This window comes from Pantherophis guttatus, chromosome 6 (assembly GCF_059756535.1).
Source record: "Pantherophis guttatus breed Tessera chromosome 6, ASM5975653v1, whole genome shotgun sequence".
NCBI classification, from domain to species: Eukaryota; Metazoa; Chordata; class Lepidosauria; order Squamata; family Colubridae; genus Pantherophis; species Pantherophis guttatus.
The window spans coordinates 65,505,676-65,525,010 of NC_142068.1; the positions used below are offsets into that span (position 1 = coordinate 65,505,676).

The 19,335-nt window shown below is 38.0% G+C and overlaps 1 protein-coding gene across 2 annotated transcripts in view; it reads left to right on the forward strand.

Annotated features, from left to right (window-relative positions):
* The window catches only part of DPYSL4 (dihydropyrimidinase like 4), a 32,840-nt gene extending 22,067 nt beyond the window's left edge, over positions 1-10,773 (forward strand). For both annotated transcript variants that reach the window (XM_034436514.3, XM_034436515.3), the window contains exons 9-14: positions 295-451; positions 2,120-2,261; positions 3,178-3,348; positions 5,301-5,480; positions 6,188-6,359; positions 8,592-10,773. In XM_034436514.3, the coding sequence (XP_034292405.2) occupies positions 295-451; positions 2,120-2,261; positions 3,178-3,348; positions 5,301-5,480; positions 6,188-6,359; positions 8,592-8,683 (914 nt within the window). In that variant the 3' untranslated portion in view covers positions 8,684-10,773. The remainder of the gene's footprint in view (positions 1-294; positions 452-2,119; positions 2,262-3,177; positions 3,349-5,300; positions 5,481-6,187; positions 6,360-8,591) is intronic.
* Positions 10,774-19,335: the final 8,562 nt, after the last annotated feature.

The following is a 19,335-nucleotide window of genomic DNA, read 5'->3' on the forward strand; positions in this document are numbered from 1 at the left end:
CTATAGCCTCGTTTTGAGGGTAGGAGTTGAAACAATTTATGTCCAGGATGTGAGGGGTCTCTAAATATTTTCACAGCCCTCTTTTTGACTCGTGCAGTATACAGGTCCTCAATGGAAGGCAGGTTGGTAGTTTTTTCCATGAGATATGGAAAGAGGGCAAGAGTTGTGTAAATCAAAAAGAACAGAAGCAGTCTCTTCCCATCAAATGTCCAGCACTAGTTGAAGAACATCTAGTTGGGAGAGACTTCATCCCATTTGCCTCCAGAAATGACCAACATACAATTATGTCTTTAGGTACCATTGTATATGGAGAGCCCATTACAGCAAGCCTTGGTACTGATGGCTCACATTACTGGAGTAAGAATTGGGCAAAAGCAGCAGCCTTTGTCACATCTCCACCTGTCAGTCCAGACCCCACAACCCCTGATTATCTCTCTTCACTCTTAGCCTGGTAAGTCATTTTCTCAAGCTGCCAAACAAAATTTTAATGGGAAGAGCTAATGCAGGACTTTCTAAGATAGAGGAAACATTTGAAATCCAGCCAGTTCCATACCATTTACTAATTGTGATCTAGTGAGGTTGTTCTGTACCACTTGCTTAGATTTTCTACCTCAGCTTGATTTTTTTTTTCTGGATAGTTGTGAACACTTCCAAAGTACTGAGTACTTCATCTACTTTTCATTTTATTGAAATATTTGGGAGGAGTGAGGGCCTCAAACATTCTTGAAACAAATAAATAAATGATGTACAAAGCTGGTGCTTATTGGCAGAATATCAACTTTCCACTTTTTAAAAAAACTTAAGAGAAATTATTTTGAAAAATATCAGATGGATCAGGAAGCCTGTCTGGAGCCCAAGAGATATCTCAATGGGCACAGTGGAGAGCAGGAAAATAGCATAATAGGATCTCAAGAATCCCTCTTGGGATCCAGCTATTAGCAACCAATTGGCAGACCATTACCATAATCATCAAGAAATCATATTGTTTGGTGTGTCCATAGCTTTGAAATCTAGTATATTGTATTTTTGCAAAGGAGGGCAATTATTAAATTATAACGTCATCAAAATCTGTTTTTCATTGTACAGTCCTCTTTAACCTCCCTGGCTTCCTTCCCTTAATTAAATCTAAGAGAAGATAACAGGAGGGAAGTTTTCCATTCTACTTATTCAGACCAGGAATTGCAGAGAGCCGAGAAAGCTATAGAGCAGTGAAAAGATGTGGATTTTACCACCTTTCAGCTATAAAGTTCCAATGTACTACCAGAATGAATTACCATATTTTTTGGAATATAAGACACTCCGGACGCACATTAGTTTTGGGGAGGAAAAAAAAAAAATTCTGCCTCTGTCTACCAGCATCCATCTGGTAGCGTCCTTGCAGCAAAAAGCCTGGTAAGCTTCAGCACATTATCGCAGCCTGATTCAGCATGAGCAGCTGAATTGGTTGGATTCAGCCTCCGGTTGGATCGGCCTCCCAGAATGCCGCCAATCAGCTGTTCCAGGCTGCAGGAATCACCACAGCCCATCGCTGCCTCCACGCGTTGCATTTTTGGCCTTCATGTCCCACGTTTTCGGCCTCCACACGCCCCATTTTTGGCCTCCGCGCATTGCATTTTTGGCGGTTCCAGGCGGCGGGGATTGCCAATCCCCGCTGCCTGGAACCGGCCAAAAATGCGATGCACAGAGGCGGTGATCGGCAGTGATGTGCTGTGGCGATCCCCGCAGCCTGGAATGGGTCTAAGAAGGGGCGTCCGGAGGCCGAAAACACGATGCGCGGAGACCGCGATTGGCTGCAATGTGCTGTGGCGATCCCTGCAGCCTGGTATGAGTAAAATAGAGCACGTGGAGGCAAAAAATGGCCGAAGGGTGGGGGCTGGCGGGGGGCCGGGGCTTCAGCAATATTTGGCGTATAAGACGCATAGACATTGCCACCCACTTTTAGGGGGGGAAGTGCATCTTATACTCTGAAAAGTATATTGTACTTTTAAGAATTAAACAAGAAAACTTGTTATTCTTTGCTGTCTACCAATGAGACTTTCAAATTTCAGAAGTGCCATAGATGTTGAGTGTCATGGAGCCTCTTGTTTTTGTTTACCAATTTGACATTTCTTTTAATTAGTGGGGATCTTCAAGTGGTGGGCAGTGCTCACTGTGTCTTCACCACAGCGCAGAAGGCAGTTGGAAAGGATAACTTCACTCTGATTCCAGAAGGAACAAATGGCATTGAAGAACGAATGTCAGTAATTTGGGAAAAATGTGTGGTAAGTTCAACAGAAAAAGTTCGTTACAAAATAATGAAGTTTTAACTGGTTATAACTCCCTCATTTACTTTTGACTGTATAGGGCTTTTCAAACTTTAATCTTTCATGACGTAAGGCCATAGGGCAAATTCAAGGATGCACATTCAATTTACAGGTAGTCCTCAACTTACAACCATTTGTTTAGTGACTGTTCAAAGTTACAATGACACTGAAAAAAACATGACCATTTTTCACACTTAACAATTGTTGCAATTTCCCCATGATCAAAATTCAGACTCTTGGCAACTGGCTCAATAGTTAAGATGCTGGGCTTGTCGGCTGGAAAATGGGCAGCCCAGGCTTGAGATCTGAGCTCCATGCAACAGGGTGAGCTCCCATCCTTGCCCCAGCTCCTATCACCCAGCAGTTTGAAAACATGCAAATGCAAGTAGTTAACTAGGTACCACTTAGTTGGGAAAGTAACAGCACTTTGTGACATCATGCTGGCCACATAAACCCAGAAATTACTTCAGACAGCGCTGGCTCAATGGCCTTGCCCCCTATAGGCAGCAACGGCTAGCGGAGAAAAATCCACAGGGACTCCTTTACCTTTCTTTTAATAAAAACATCAGTCAAAATGTATTAATAGCAGCTCTCCTTTGTCTTGTTACTTACAGTGGTATTTGGTGTTCTGAAATAATTTATTTACCCTATGAACATATAGTAAACAGGTTGGTTTTTTTTTTAAAAAAAGATGCCATTTATTTGGGATAAATTTGAAAGTGAAATATGGAATGTCTGAATTTTATTTCATGAATCATAAGAAGCATAATTCAAATTATTATTTTCTCCAACCTCTCTCTCTTCCTCTCTCCCTTTCCACTTCTCCCCCCTCCCTCCCTCCCACCAAACACACACACACAAAACTCATTTCTAGGCAGCAGGGAAGATGGACGAAAATGAATTTGTAGCAGTGACCAGCACTAATTCAGCCAAGATTTTCAACTTCTATCCCAGGAAGGGGCGGATTGCTGTGGGATCAGATGCTGATTTGGTTATTTGGAACTCTAAAGCTACAAAGATCCTTTCTGCAAAAACTCACAACTCGGTAAAAGCAAACAATAATTACAAGTTTTATTTTTCATTGAATTAGACGTTCCATAGTTTATAATAGTCATTATTGTGATCTGACTGAGCTTGCTAGTTTTCCTATATCATTTTCTGCATTGGTTAGCTTTGACAGTGTTGATGCTATGTGCAAATTACTGGGTATGAATTACAACCTTAATTTACAGTTGAAATGAGCATCCTTAACTTTAGTTGCATTATACCTCTTCATCATAGAGAGGTTTTTTTTTCTTGTTCATAGCTATGTGCCCATTTGTTAATATTTTGTTACTTGAGTCTTTCATTTTGGGAAAGGCTGGGCAGAAATGGTAGAAATAATGATAGTTTCAATCTCATTGTTCGTATGATCCCCAACCTGTGTACCTTTCGCCGCAACCTGAAGACTCTTTTATTCCAACAAGCCGGGATGGCCTAATAGGAATTTTTAAATTGGGTGTTTGTTAGTTTTTAATTTTGTGGGCCAAATTGTATATATTTGTTTTTAAATTGTTCTTAAATTTTGTGGTTTATATGTGTTTTAATATGGCTATACACCGCCCTGAGTCCTTTGGGAGAAGGGCAGTATAGAAGTTCAATAAAATCTAAATCCAAATCTAAATTGTTGAATTTCAGAAGTTAGATAATTCAGATATAGCACTGTGATCCATCTAGCTCAGTCCTGTCTCAATTAACAGGCAGTTCTCAGGATTTCCTTTGTAGTGTGAGGATTTAATCTCTGTGTGTCAGAACTTGGTCTTTTTACACAAACAGTTACAACCCTTCCCCACTGCTCTTCCACTGGGCATCAGGCTTCTCCAAGGAACATCTGACTAGGTTTTGGCCAAAAGAAGTACAAAGCTGCAGCAGGGCATTCTGGGGGGGGGGCAACTTTAGGCTACTGGGAGACTTGGTTCAATGTATTAAAAATTCTATCTCTTTGGGGATTACAAATTCAGTTGTGATAGGTTAGAAAGTAAAGATAAACCAAGCTGTAGCCTGTTCAGATTGCCATTATTTGGAAGGAAGGTGGCATTGAATGCAATTTCTCATATTTGATTGCTTAAAAGGATATTCATCTGGGATATATATATATATATATATATATATAACTGTGTTTCTCCGAAAATAAGACCCTGTTTTATATTTTTTTGAACCCCGAAATAAGCACTTGGCCTTATTTTCGGGGAGGTCTTATTATTTTGGGGTGCGTAGAGCAAGACGGGGCTCCACTTCCCATCTTACCTAATTTCCAGCTCTGTCTCCCTAACCCTAACCAGAGGAAATGACGGAGACCGGCTGCACATGTGTTTAAATATTTTCGGGGAGGGCCTATTTTAGCATGTGCACTCAAAAGCCCGATTCGGCTTATTATCCAGGGAGGGCTTATTTTTGGGGAAACGGTATTATATATTAATTCATCCGGGTACCTTTTTCTGTGATTGGGAATCCTGCCTTGTCAAGGGAGATAATATTTGATGTTGAGGTTTTACGTCTATCGTTGGTTATAGATTCTGTCTCTGGAATTGGGGCTTTCAGTCATTTTCTTTTTTCTGTCAAGTTTCTCATGTTTTCAAAAGCTAGATGAAAGAGCTTTTACAAACACTTTGTTGAGAAATGCATAGACTGAGCAATTGATATTCTTGTGTTATATGAATGATACTTGAATTGTGCTGCATTGTAGATGTATAGACTCTTAAGTCTCTATCTCATATTGGTCCAGGATCATGCATAAGCCTAACACAAAAGACTGGCTAACGTGTGTGCCCTACATATAGCTTAAAATGACACATATTCACAATATTACTTGGAGAATATCAAGGTTATATGTACCTTTCCATCCTTGAGTGTATAGTTTTCCTACCTTTGTTTGAATGATGTGCATGGACATTGGTGCATTGAGTCCTTTGATTTTGTTTGAATATTAACCCGAGTCTGTAATATTTGTTTTGCCAGAATGTGGAATACAACATATTTGAAGGAACCGAATGTCATGGTGTCCCCACAGTGGTTATAAGTCAAGGGAAGATTGTATTGGAAGATGAAAACCTCTGTGTCACCCCAGGTGTTGGCCGTTTCATTCCTCGAAAGACATTTCCTGATTTTGTTTACAAAAGAATAAAAGCCCGGAATAGGGTGAGAATTTTTCTGTATGTGAAATCTATTTCATTGTTGGTTAAGGGTTACTATGTCTGCACCATCAAAAGTCCAGGACAAGGACTGAGAATCAACAATCTGGGGAAATCAGAAATATGGTGTTCAATTAAGGTTTTAAGAGTAATCGGCTTTCCTTCACATACATCCAGATTTTCTGTTTTCTGAAAAAGAAGTAATACTTACATTGTGAAGTAGCCTAGGCAAATAAATTGTGACCAGGTTCATACAGGAACCTAAGACATACTGTAGTTTGCCAGCACTCTGCAACACACTAAGTCAAAATGAAGCAACTACATTATGGTTTGGTATATAATACAAGCTAAGAGAACCTAAAGATCAGTGAACAGTTAAGCAAAGATTTGAACTTAGTATAGTTAAAGATTTCTTTTTCCATGATTGCATTACCATTTTCACCATTATATAGTCAGTTTTTAAGTTTGTATTAAGTATAAATCTAAACCTGCAGAATATGACCTGTGCATATGCACAACATGCTTAATATGTGAGAATGTTTGTGTTCCACATAGCAGCGCCAGAAGACAATGGCAGATCACTTCTGTATTGTAGCCAGAAAAATTAAATTAAGCTTTATTTTTCACCCTAAATTGTTTATCCATAAAGTTGTCCATGGAATTCTGGCAAGCTCCTTTTCTATAATAATTCTCCCTTTTATTGCATGTTTATAGTTGGCTGAAATCCATGGTGTACCTCGTGGGCTTTATGATGGGCCTGTTCATGATGTCATAGTAACCGCTAAAGCTGTTGCTCCAGCTCCTACCTCAAGGATAGCTACTTGCTCAGGCAAAATACAGGTTCCACCAATCCGCAACCTTCATCAGTCAGGCTTCAGTCTGTCTGGTAAGTCAAGTTGTAAAGAAAAAAACAAAACAATAAAAATTGAGGTGATAACAGAATTATCAAAATGAGAGCTTACTATTATCTTTTAGATCATCAATTGGTAAGCAGTACCTGACTTCTCTTTCAGTCATTATACAGCTCTTAGGAACTTTTTAGCACTTTATATGTGATGATAATGTATGCTGAATTAAGGGAAGCTGGATTGGAAGATGAGCATGGTTTTAAAATTGAAGGAGGAAACAACAAGTACCTGCATTATGCTGATGATGCTACTTTTGTCAGGCAAAAATGTAAAGAGTCTGTAATAAGTGTTGAGGACCACAGTGAAAAAAATGGGAGTGAAATTAAATATAAAGAGGACCAAACTAATCACAACAGGTACAAGAAATTGCCATAAAAATATCAAAGCGGTAGATAGCTTCTGCCTTTTGAGCAGCATGGTGGCCCAGAGGTGAGCTCTCATGTCACAATCAGGAGGGTATGAGTTCGATTCTAGATAGTGGCAGATATTTCTTTCTCTAGGCACAAAAGAAAAATATCTGCTGTGAGCTCTGTGTAGGCATCAGGAAGGGCATCCAGCCAGTAAATGCTCAGCTTTATTCAATTGCTCCAACTCCACCCTGATGCAATGGATTATAGGGTCAATAAAAGGGGGAAAAAAGATAGCTTCTGCCTTTTAGTAACAACCATCAACATTACTGCAAAGGAACAAGTAGTCAATAAGAATACTGCAGACTAGCACTTAGTAGAGCACCCATGAAAGTCTTGGTAAGTTATTCAAATGACGTGTCTATATCTAACAAATAGGGCAAGCCAGTTGGACTTTGAAGAACCTAGATAGAAAGAGTATTGATGCTTTTGAACATCAGTGCTGGAGAAGACTCATAAGAATACTATGGACAGTCAAGAAAACAAATTGAACAAATTAGCTCAGAGTTTCCATTTGAGACATAAATGACTAGGATTGTATTATCCTACATTCGATATATGTAGGATACATGCAGTATCCTGCATGCAGTAATTCTCTTGAAGACTAATTCTGGGAAAGGTGAAAAGAAAGAGAAGAAGAAAATGGATCTGCATCAAGGAAGATAGACCGAGTAACGTAGCAATCAATGCCCTTTTAGAAGATTTGAAGGGAGAAAATCTGGCACATAATGTGATGATAAAGGTGATGATGATATTCATTCCAGTAGGCTATAGTTACTTTACACTCCAGTCACGTGTAATACTCCAAAAGTTCCATCTTTTGAAACTAATTACTTATCTGCTAAGCATTCGAGAATCCCTTAGGGTCTATTCCACAGCTAGCTAAGCATTTTTAATTTTTTATTCATTTCGATTATGGAAGTTAAGCACAATCATAAATCTCTTCTATTCAAGTCAATGTATACAAAATTCCTCCCATTTAGTAGTTTCTCATATTTGATTAAAATACTGGAAGTTGAAGGCTTTTTTAAAAAAGCATTCTTGTACATGTGAATATGAAGACCTAGTTTCCAAAACTTCTTTTCACATGAATTTGGCAATTTTCAGCCTTAATTTAATCAGTTTCCTTTGTCGGCATAAATATGTTTGGTAGAATAATTCTATGAAGTCTAATCAGAAATAAATCACATCTGGCTAAATACTGTTTACTTTGGGGGAAATTACATATCATATAGTTATATACCCTGTTTCCCCTAAAATAAGACATCTCCTGATAATAAGCCCAATCACGCTTTTGAGCGCATGCACTAAAATAAGCCCTCCCTGAAAATATTTAAATGCATGCACAGCCGGTCCCCGCCATTTCCTCTGGTTAGGGTTAGGGAGACAGAGCTGGAAATCAGGTAAGACGGCAAGAGGAGCCCCATCTTTCTCCACGCACCCCAAAGTAATAAGCCCTGCCTGAAAATAAGGCCAAGCACTTATTTCGGGGTTTAAAAAAATATATGACAGAATCTTATTTTCAGGGAAACACGGTAGTAGATATAGGAGGGTATGTATATACACACACACCATATCTACTATATGATAACTATGATATGTAATTATATACACACCACACACACATAAATATATATACATACATACATACATATTCATACACGCGCACACACACACAGAGAGTATATATAACTTTGCAGGCCCAACTTTTAATTATCAATATGTAGTTGCAACTATAAGAGTATACCGTAAACATGTTTTCATATACTTATATGTAGACAGTCTATTTTATATCCCTTCTAGGATCTCAAGCAGATGACCATATTGCAAGACGTACTGCGCAGAAAATTATCGCACCCCCAGGTGGACGCTCCAATATTACATCTCTGTCATAATCATTCCTGGCTGAAAATACCTGCATATAACTTTAATTATACACTGGCCATGCCCAGACGCTATTAAAACCCATGGCCTAAATTTCCTATCGGTATCAGTGGATCTTAAAAGAGCATCTCTACGGTTTTCATTAGGATAGATGAATTATGCAGGTGCATTTTACATTCCTTTTAAGTAACTTATCATTACGAAAAGATCTGCCTTGTCTATACTCCCCAAGCACCTCTTTTTACTGAAAATATTGGAAAACAGATTATTTTACACTGCCAAATTAAAGGGCTTGAACGGGAGTTTACAACAGAGAAATATGAAAATGATTTGCCTTGTAACTCAGGATAAAATTTCCCACTTTTTCTCTTCTAAGTCAAAACAATAAATATACCCTTTCCTAATGTATAGATTTCGTTACATGTAGTAAATGCATTCCCTGAATTCCCCTAAATCTTCATTAACATGCCTGCAATTGTACAGATTTCTAATGAAAAGCTTTCTGACATGCTAGCTGTAGATTAGGTTATATCCAAGAAATACCTGAATACGTGTGTTTTTTTTAATTTTCTACCAATAATTTATGCCTTTTGTCTGGGAATGACTCCTGTACTATTTTGATACAAACAACTTATTTCTATTCCCCCCTTTTTTACTGAAAAAAAAACTACACACATAAGGCCAATTGCTTACCTGTCTTGTTCCTCTGTACACATAATGGTAAGCCTTAAATTGTTTTCTTTTACCATGGTGAAGTGTTACATCTGATTACCTAAAGAATTAGAGTACAGGATTTTTTTCAGAATGGCATGTCAGGGGCCACAGTCCCCCAAAATTGTGACGCCATGGCAAAATTTACAACTGATTTAATTTCATTTGCACTTACATTTAATTGGTTATAATTGCAGACATTATGATTGTTGGTAACTTTGAGAAGTTCTCCGATAGCTGCCCTAAAAACATTTATGGAGTTTTGTATCAATGGAAGCCATAGACGTTTGCTGGGGAAGAAGGCAAGTTGTGAAACATGCATCCAATGTTGCAGTACAATTGCAAAAGTGCAGAACTTGTGTTGTGGTGTCATGCTGCACACATTGTCATTGACATTGTATGTGGGTGTCAAAACTATGTGTGGGCCTAACAAGATATACTTCTGACCTAGATCATGGCTAATGATTGATGTCAAAATGAGGAGAGCATAATTGGAAATAGATTTCCAAGCTTAGTTTAAAATTTACTATAAGCAGATAATAATTTAATCCCAAATAAACCATGAATAAAGCATTCTTCCCCTACTACCACTCTTGTTTATAATGTGACAGGTATATTTCATTCAGTTATGTCTCTACTTTCGCCTTGAGTGTGCTTAGTACAGCTGTGGTTTTGTTATATCTTTGGAATCTTCATCAAGATTAAGACAATGAACTATGGATGGAACTAACCATGGTTAGATGTAAGGTCTCAAAATCATTCCCAATATTTTTTTTTATCCTGCCAGATGATGAAGAGCTACTTCACCAAATAGATTGTATCAAAATTATTGCCCTAAAGTTTATTGTTGCAACTGATCAGTAAGCGTTTATCAAGCCAGAAAGGGCTTATGATTTAGTATATCTATAACAGTAGGAGATTCTTGAACATATTATTAGGAAACATTGTCACTCAGTATTGTGGCAGCATGGATATATTAAATACAAGTGTTCTCTGAATATTGATGGAAGTAGGTGTCATAGTGTCACTTTAGAGCTGGTATACAAATGCATCTAGTCTTTAAAGATAGCAGAATTTTTTTTAACAGAATTGTGGAGGTGCCAGTGTGTTTTTAGTCTTTGGTTAGTCTTGAATTTTTAAAGCAAATTATTTATATACTTTTTTTTCCAAGTATCAAGTGTAGACCTTATAAATAAATAAAAAACCGTGTTTATGGAGGTCAGCTGCATACAGTTAACTTTTTATAAGACTTAAAGACAGGTTTATTATATTTAAAACACTGTACAGCAAATACGATCTTATATATTCCATATTATCCCATAAAATGATGGCCGTGACTCATTTTGCCTTTGTTATTTACATTCAATAAAATTCTTGGAAATTAGCAAAATTTCAAAGTCAGTTCTTGATCTCTGCTTTAACATATGTGTGATATCAATTTGATGGTTACTCTTTACAAAGACTTTGGCTATGCTGTATTTTATTCTCTGAAATGTATTTATTGAAGACAAAAAAGCAGTGGATTAAGCAACCATTACCTCCGAGGCACCCCGTATTCATTCTGCCTATGCCCCCAAACACAATATGTGCATCAGTAGACAGTGAATACAATGAAGCAGAAATGTCTGTGAGGGGGTCATTAGAATAACCCAATCCTTTTTCCTTCTGTGCAGTGCTTAAGACTTAATAAAAAGAGAGGCAAGGCTTTGATTGCCCATTCGTCCCTGCTATTTAGATGCTGTTACTGCTGACCAACCCCCATTCACAGACACCCCTGCAGTGGCATAACTATTGTGGATAATGTGAACATAGCTCATACATCAAAGGATGGTGCCATAAAAAGTATTATCAATTTTATTACAGTCACAAACCAGCAAATAAAAGCATTAAAACAATAATAGTTGCTTAGCTATTAACTAAAATGTGCTAAGCAATATTGCTTAGCACATTGTAAGCCGCCCTGAGTCTCCAGAGAAGGGCGGCATATAAATCAAATTTAAAAAAAATAATAATAATAAAAAGTTAAAAATGAAAGACAGAGCAATATACTGCAATTGATGGTGGATTAACAGGGCAGTTAAAGTTTGCCTAATTTTGCATACAGCATGGCAGAATTTGGCCATATTCAGAGAAACTACAGGTCGTTCTTGACTTAACAACGGCAGTGAAAATTGACTTCTAACCATTTTTCACACTTGATGGCTGTTGCAGCATCTCTGCTGTGAACAAAATTCAAACACTTGGCAACTGACTCATATTTATAATGGTTGCCGTGTCTGGGGGAGTCATGTGATCACCTGTCACCTGACCAGCAAAGTCAACAGGGAAGCAGATATGCTTAACTATATTTTTAGCTGAATACCTGCAGTGATTCACTTAACAACCGTGGCAAGAAAGTTGGTACTGGGGGCAAAACTCATTTAACAACTGTCTCCCTTAACAGCAGAAATTGTGGGTTCAATTGTGATTGTAAGTTGAGGACTACCTATATTTCATACTAATCTGATAACAGTAGTTGCGTGTGAAAAAGATCAGTATTTCTCAGATATTTTTATTAGGTAAGGTGTTAATAAATTGAATCCTTTTGAAAAACACAGAATAGCAGGATGTAAACTATAGTTTCCATGGCCTCTTGTCCACAGAGACACGATCTCCACTCATTGTATATTTTTGTATTGGCCCTCCAAAACTGGAAAGTATTTTGGCAGCGTGCTAAGGTTAATGCCCTTTGGATTTTTGGGATGATTATTTGATACAAATATCTTGCTATTTTAATTTTTGTAAAAAGTAATACTGTTGGTTGTAAAGTCATGGATATGCAATCCAGTGACTTCTGAATATTATTCAGTTATTTTAGTTGGGGCCAGAATTTCAGTTGCCAAGCAAAGCAGTTAAGTGAGTCAGGTCTGATTTTATTACCTTTCACTCTTGTTTAACACAGCTGAACAATTGCAGTTGTTAAGTGAATCGCAATTCCTCGATTGACAATGCTTGCTGGAAGCCAGTTGGGAAAGTTGCAAATGGTGATCACGTGTAAATTTATTGTTGTAAATTGCAGTTTCAGTCTCAGGACCATAAGGATGTGGTGATGCTCATAAGTGAAAGGACAATTGTAAGTCACTTTTTAAAGTGCCGTTGTAACTTTGAACAATCACTATACAAATGGCTGTAAGCCAATGACTAGCTGTATTTGCAGAGTAAAAGCAGTGCTTGCTTATGAAAGATGTTCTCTTTCCTAGAAGCACTTGCAAGCTGCAGATATATTCTTCTCATAATTTTTCATTGACAAAACACTTATTTTTTCTAGTGAAATTTTTTTGCCTGCCTTACTCAGAGCTGGCTTTACTGGGTCTATGGTAGAACAGCGCATTTCTGCTTGCAATCTAGGTGCTGATTTTCTCCACTGAGTCTTTCTCAGACTCGGCAAGATTAAAAAGTGTAGACTTCAACTTCCAGAATTTCCCAATCAGGTTGTGCAAATGTGGGAGCTGAAGTCCGCTTTAAACATGCTGACGTTGAGAAATATAGATAAGTCCTCATTTAGTGACAACCTCATTTAGGAACTGGAATTATGATGGTGATGAAAAATTAACTTTGTGACCAATCCTCACATTTAGAACTTTCACATATCCATCAAGCAAAGGAAAGCTGAAGTAAGGTTATTAACATAGTTGTGGTTTCACTTAGTGACCACCCCACTTAATGACCTTGTTGCTGATCCTAGTTGTCACTAAAGAAATGCCTACACTGCACTATGTTCTTGGTCTACTTGGAGAACAAGGGAACAAAGAGAAAATGAGAAGAAAATGAAACATTTTCTCAGGCTACTAAGGCTGTACATGAATAATTTAGCTGTGCAAGGTTGAAAATGAGGATTCAAATCAGGCCTTCTGATTGGTTTGGGGGAGGGATTTACTTCATCTTTGTTGAAATGACTATATTGGAGAAATGGGATACATTTCTGCTCTTTATGCTCCAGAAATAGAACAATATAAATTTGGAAATCCTAGTTCTATTCCTGTCTCCTTTTCTCAATGGGAGTTTATAGGTCATTTTCTCAAATGGATTTTCTTCCATCTAACGGTGAGATGCTATACTCCAGCAAAATAGCAGAATTGAGATGTTAAGCCTTTCATTGATTTAAGGATTATGTGTATTTAATTGAATTGTTTTCCATTCTTTTACTCAAGCGTGCCCCATGTAGCTATGCAAATACCAGAAAGAGTTCAAATGAACTATTAAACAGTTAAAGAATAAAATTAAAAATGCTACTAGCATTAATTAAGTAAAAGAAGGGATGTACCATACGGCTTTTTGAAATATAAAAAGAGTATGGAACATAACTTCTGGGGAAATAAATCCCACTGCTTGGGAATGACCTAAATATTTATGCAAATACAATATAGCTGTGACATGAGAACAAAGAAATTTGCCTTCTAATCTTTTCTCAAGCACAAAGCCAGCTGGGTGACCTGAGCCTGTTGCTTTCTCAGCCCTAGGAAGGATGTAATGGCAAATCACTTCTGAAAAACTGGCCAAGAAAACTGCAGGGATTATCCAGGCAATCACATGAATCAAATTTGACTTCAGCACAAGAAAACCCACAATAGCCATATTAAAAACTACTACTGCTATATAATGATTATTGTCAAAAATAAACTTGGATAACAAATATTGGAAGGAAAAACAATCTTCAACCTTTGGTCTTTGGAATGTTGTTTGCTAAGCACTAATATTAAGAAATGCCAGCTAGAAATAAATTTTGTTTTTGTTTTGTTCTGTATGTTTATTGTGAGCCGTCCAGAATCAATTTGGAGTCAGGTAGCACCTACATTAAAAAAAAAAAAAAGGCCATATATAGCTCTTTTGGAACAGCAGTTAATACAATAAAAGGTTATCCCAAAATGCCTTTTCCAAAACGCTGAAGCTGGACTTCCTTGGGTTTTTTGTTTGTTTGTTTGTTTTCTTTGTTTTTGTTTTTGCTTTGAAAGCATTTCACTTCTCATCCAACAAGCTTCTTCAATTCATCCTTTTGGAAAAAGCACTTTTGGGACAACCATGACCCGGAAGTTTGCGATGTCCATAGACAATTAAAAGTTATCACTAACAAAATTAATAGAGCTGGTAGAATCCATTTTTCATCTCCTAATGAAGGCTCCCTTGCATCTTCCAACTCTGAATTGAAAAATTGTGAAATCTGGAGTAGATTTGGGGTTCACTTGGGAAACATGGGGAGGGCCCAAGTGGAAGGTCTGTGAATAGTAGTGCATCTGTGTGATTCTAGATCAAACTAATTTTTTTTAAAGTTTCCATCTTGATTTGGTTCTATACAATCCTTTGTCTTTCTTCCTTAACTGTAAAATCCAACAAATATCTTAATTTGTGAAGATAACTGCTTCAAATAGTACAATCTTTGGCCCAGGATATTCTGTACATACCACAGAACTATTTCCAGCATATATAAGCATGTGCTGTATTTATAAAGACTGCAGCAATCACTTTTCAATGAATTGCCCCAATTAACTGCAGAATTTGAATAAATTGGAAGTTAATTAATCCAACCATCTCATCACACAGAAAAATAACACCGAAAAGTTAGCAAATAATAAAATAGAAATTAGGTCATCTTTACCATCTGAGGAAGCTGATATGGAGAATTAATTTCACGCATAGCTGGTACTCAAACATTTTGATTCTGCTTTGTGTGTGTGTGTGTGTGGCATTCACTGACTTGTTAATACAGTACATGTAGGTTGCTATTCTGGATCCCAAAAGTTATTTAGATAAAAAAAAATTACATTAAAAAAATGCATACAGCTCTAACATTGATTTTCAAAGATGAGACTACTTCCTCTCCACTTCACCCTTCAAGTACTTCTGTTTTGATACATATTTCAAACTTGATTCTTTATACAATGATCTTGACAGATTAATAGTCCATGTGATTTAGATTTCCTGCACCAGCTATATATTCAGTCTATAAATGGTCTCAGTGCCAAATAATATGAAGTAATTCTTTGTTTTTGAAAAAGTGAGAAAATGTTTATTCTCACCACTTGTATCATCTAATCTTGCAAGTCGCATAATAGTAGAGCATGAATTAATAATATAAAGACTATCAATAATGAATAATATAAAATGGGATTTTGTAAGGCTGCAAAGGACATGATGCTAATTATTTGCACATTCTCTCAACCTGGGGTTGCATCACTACATCTCACCATCAGAGGTGGGTTTCAACAGGTTCTGACCAGTTCTGGAGAACCGGTAGTGGAAATTTTGAGTAGTTCGGAGAACCGGTAGTAAAATTCTGACTGGCCTTGCCCCCATCTATTTTCTGCCTCCCCAGTCCCAGCTGATTGGGAGGAAATGGAGATGTTGCAGTAACGTTTCCCTAGAGTAGGGTGGGAATGGAAATTTTACAGTATCCTTCCCCTGCCACACCCACCAAGCACGCCCATAGAACCAGTAGTAAAAAAATTTGAACCCCACCACTGCTCACCATTGCTATAATTCAGAGCAAGTTGCTAGTTAAACGAGACAGAAGTGTTGCTTGTAGGCCTTCTCTCAAAACAGATTCATTTTCTGATTGTTAAATGAATTTGAAATGGCATCTAGAATTGAAGTCTAAAAATAGGTCAAATGATGCATGCCTGAGTGTTCCCAGTTTGTACAGTCTGATTCAAAAGAGAGATTTCCAGCAACAGCAGCCAGCCTCCACCTGTTCTTACAAAACATGTTTTTGAAGGCTAATAATTTACAGGTGGAGGCAGCTAAAGTCCTCCGCGACTAAAACTTTGCAGGCTCTGGATGAGTGAGCCCTGCTGCATTTCACTGTTATCTCTTCAGAGAATAAAGAGGTACTCCCCGGTTGTAGAATAAATAAAATGTTAATTTTAAAAATGTTATTATTTTTAATGATGAGCATCATAACGATGGTAATCAAAGATGAGCACCACAGTGGTGGCGGCATTCAGCCGGTGATGTCTGTACCGCGCAAACCAGTAGCGGTGACTGCAGGAGGTTCCGCCCACCCATCCAGACATAATGCACGGCTACTGCACATGCACAGAAGGTCGTGCGCATACGCAGGGGTGGTGCATGCAAGTGAAGCGATCGTGCGCGCTCACATTTGCGAACCTGTAGGGAAGGTAAGTGAATCCCACGTCTGGCACCACTCATAGCTGGTACTCAGAAGAACATTCTGATTCTGCATTTTGTGTGTGCGTGTGGCATTCACCTATATATTTTGTCAACTTTTCTACAATTTTTGGTGTTGTGAAATACTTGAAGGTTGTTTCATAAGAACAGGTGACTGTACTGCATCTAGAAAAAAGGCTCCTGCGCTGGGCCTGCATGTCATATATGTAAGAAAGAGGCGTTGATTGATTTCGGCTCACATTTTTGAAGGTTTATGATAAGACATAATTTGACTTGTAGACTATATGGCATACTTGAACTTCACAAGCAGAAATATCTCTTTGCATTTCAGCATTTGCATATCCCTTGAGAATGAAAGTGATTTATTGTTCCCATTTCAAAACGAGCTCAACTCAAGATACTTTGTTAGCCCTAGGGGAAATTTAAAAAAAAAAAAACTTTCCCCATTTTTTTCTTGATGCTCAACAACATGACACTGGTATGGAAACCTAATAACTTTCTTCCATTTTTAATATTTTAGTGCAGCTCTTACTGTGTCCATGATTCCCTGTTGTATTAGAAGTCTAAGCAGTATTGGGTTCTAAAGGGGAAAAAAAAAGGACAGAAAATCTTTTGAGTAGAGAGGGGGAATCGGGTGAAATCCAGCAGGTTCTGACAGGTGCTGGAGAACCGGTAGCGGAAATTTTGAGTAGTTTATTTATTAGTTAGATTTATATACCACCCTTCTCCGGAGACTCAGGGCGGCTTACAATGTATTAAGCAATAGCCTTCATACTTTTGTATATACCTGCTTAGTAGGGCTTTCGGCCCCCCCAAGCGGTGTTCTTTTTTATACAAAGTCAGTTTATTGCCCCCACAATCCGGGTCCTCATTTTACCTACCTCGGAAGGATGGAAGGCTGAGTCAACCTTGAGCCTGGTGAGATTTGAACTTGCAGTAATTGCAGGCAGCTGGTGTTATTTAACAGTGCTTTAGTCTGCTACGCCACCAAGGCTCTTCAGGACAATCCTTCAGAATACTTGGAAGACAAGCCACCCACAGTCTACACTTTTCTCCAGCCTAAACATACTGAAACCCTCCAACCATACCCTTACACATTTTTTTCCCAAGCCCTTTACCAATGTCCTTCCTACAATGTGTCTATGGAGATTCTCAGTCATCCAGGTCATGATTGTCCCAAAGGTGCTTTTTCAAGAGGCAACTGGACTTTCTGGTTTTTCTTTGGAGACGTTTCCCTTCTCATCCAAGAAGCTTCTTCAGCTCTGACAGGATAGTGGGGAATGGAAGGATTTATATTCCTTGCAGAAAGCTGGCCATTTGCATTCTTTTAGTAAGTCGTTGAGGCCAAAAGAATGCAAATGACCAGCTGTCTGAAAGAAGTATAAATTCTTCCATTCCCCACCCTCCAATCAGAGCTGAAGAAGCTTCTTGGATGAGAAGCGAAACGTCTCCAAAGAAAAACCAGAAAGTCCAGTTGCCTCTTGAAAAAGCACCTTTGGGACTTCCTACAATGTGGTATCCAAAACTGGATGCAATATGAGGAAACAATGACTTCTTGCTGTTGTAACTCTGTGGCTACCATTTAGGACCGAAAAGTGCTGTTCAAAAGGCAAGTTGTTTTTTTTTTTCCCCTTGAAAATGTTTTGCCACCATTCAGCCAGAACTGAAGAAGCTTCTTGGATGAGATGTGAAACATTTTCAAGGGGGGGGGGGAAGTCCAGTTGCCTTTTGAACAGCACCTTTGGGACAGAATCGCTATATAGACATCTACCATTTAGGAATGCATTTGTATGTCTAGTATCCTACTGAAAAATTCCTAACCCTCTTTCGCTTTAATTTATCCATGCCATCCCCACCTCCCAGATATATTTCTAAATTTGTTGGCAATCATGTAATCAAGCATGCCTGCACTCCAGATGGTCTTTTGGTAGTACCTTGAACTGCAAAATGGCATGGTCAGTTTCTCCCATTGCTTGTATGTCTTCATCCAGATCTTCCCTGTTGGTTAGGGTCAAAGCATGACGACTATGTCAACCTTCTAGAAAATTAAAATCAGAAAAACTACTGAGGAATTTTGGGGTCTCTGCAGACTGAATTGGTTTTTCAGTAGAAGTCTAGATGGTTATTACAATGTCTTTCCTTCCTGAAAATAATACGACCCAAAAGAACAATATCCATTTTGCTTGACTTAATTATTTATACTATACACAATCCCAAAGAATATCTTTGTTGCTTCCCTTGTTGGACTTCTCCATTCAGATTCATTTCTTAATTCAGAAAATGAACATAAACATCTCACAGTGTTCTTAATGCCCTGTAGTTTCTTTCCTGCTTCAAATTCTCATCAAAGCTAGAGAAGAACATTTTCCTCCTTCTCTTCCACAATAGCAGCATGAACTCAGCAGAGATTTGGATCTGTTTACCTCTCATTAATAGAATTGCTCATAGTCATAGCTAACTTTCAAGCCGGGCACCGAAGTAGAATATTGGAAAAGTAATATATTATTTACCCTTGGTACTGCAGCTTTTCAGCAAGAAAGAAGAAAGCATTCACAAAATTAATGTGCTTTTTCACTACCTGACTTAGTGTCTGTTGTAGTATAAAATTTATTGTTCCGATGTTAGTAACTAAGATAGGAATATGAAGGTTTTGGAATCCTTGCCAAGATTGTTCTCACCAAACTGGGCTTGTGCTTTTTTTCTTTAAAACCACCTAACAGAGGTCTTCATTTTTTACCTTCTGCCCTCATTTGTCAACCATATCTTTATTTTCTGATGTGCACCTGCCTTG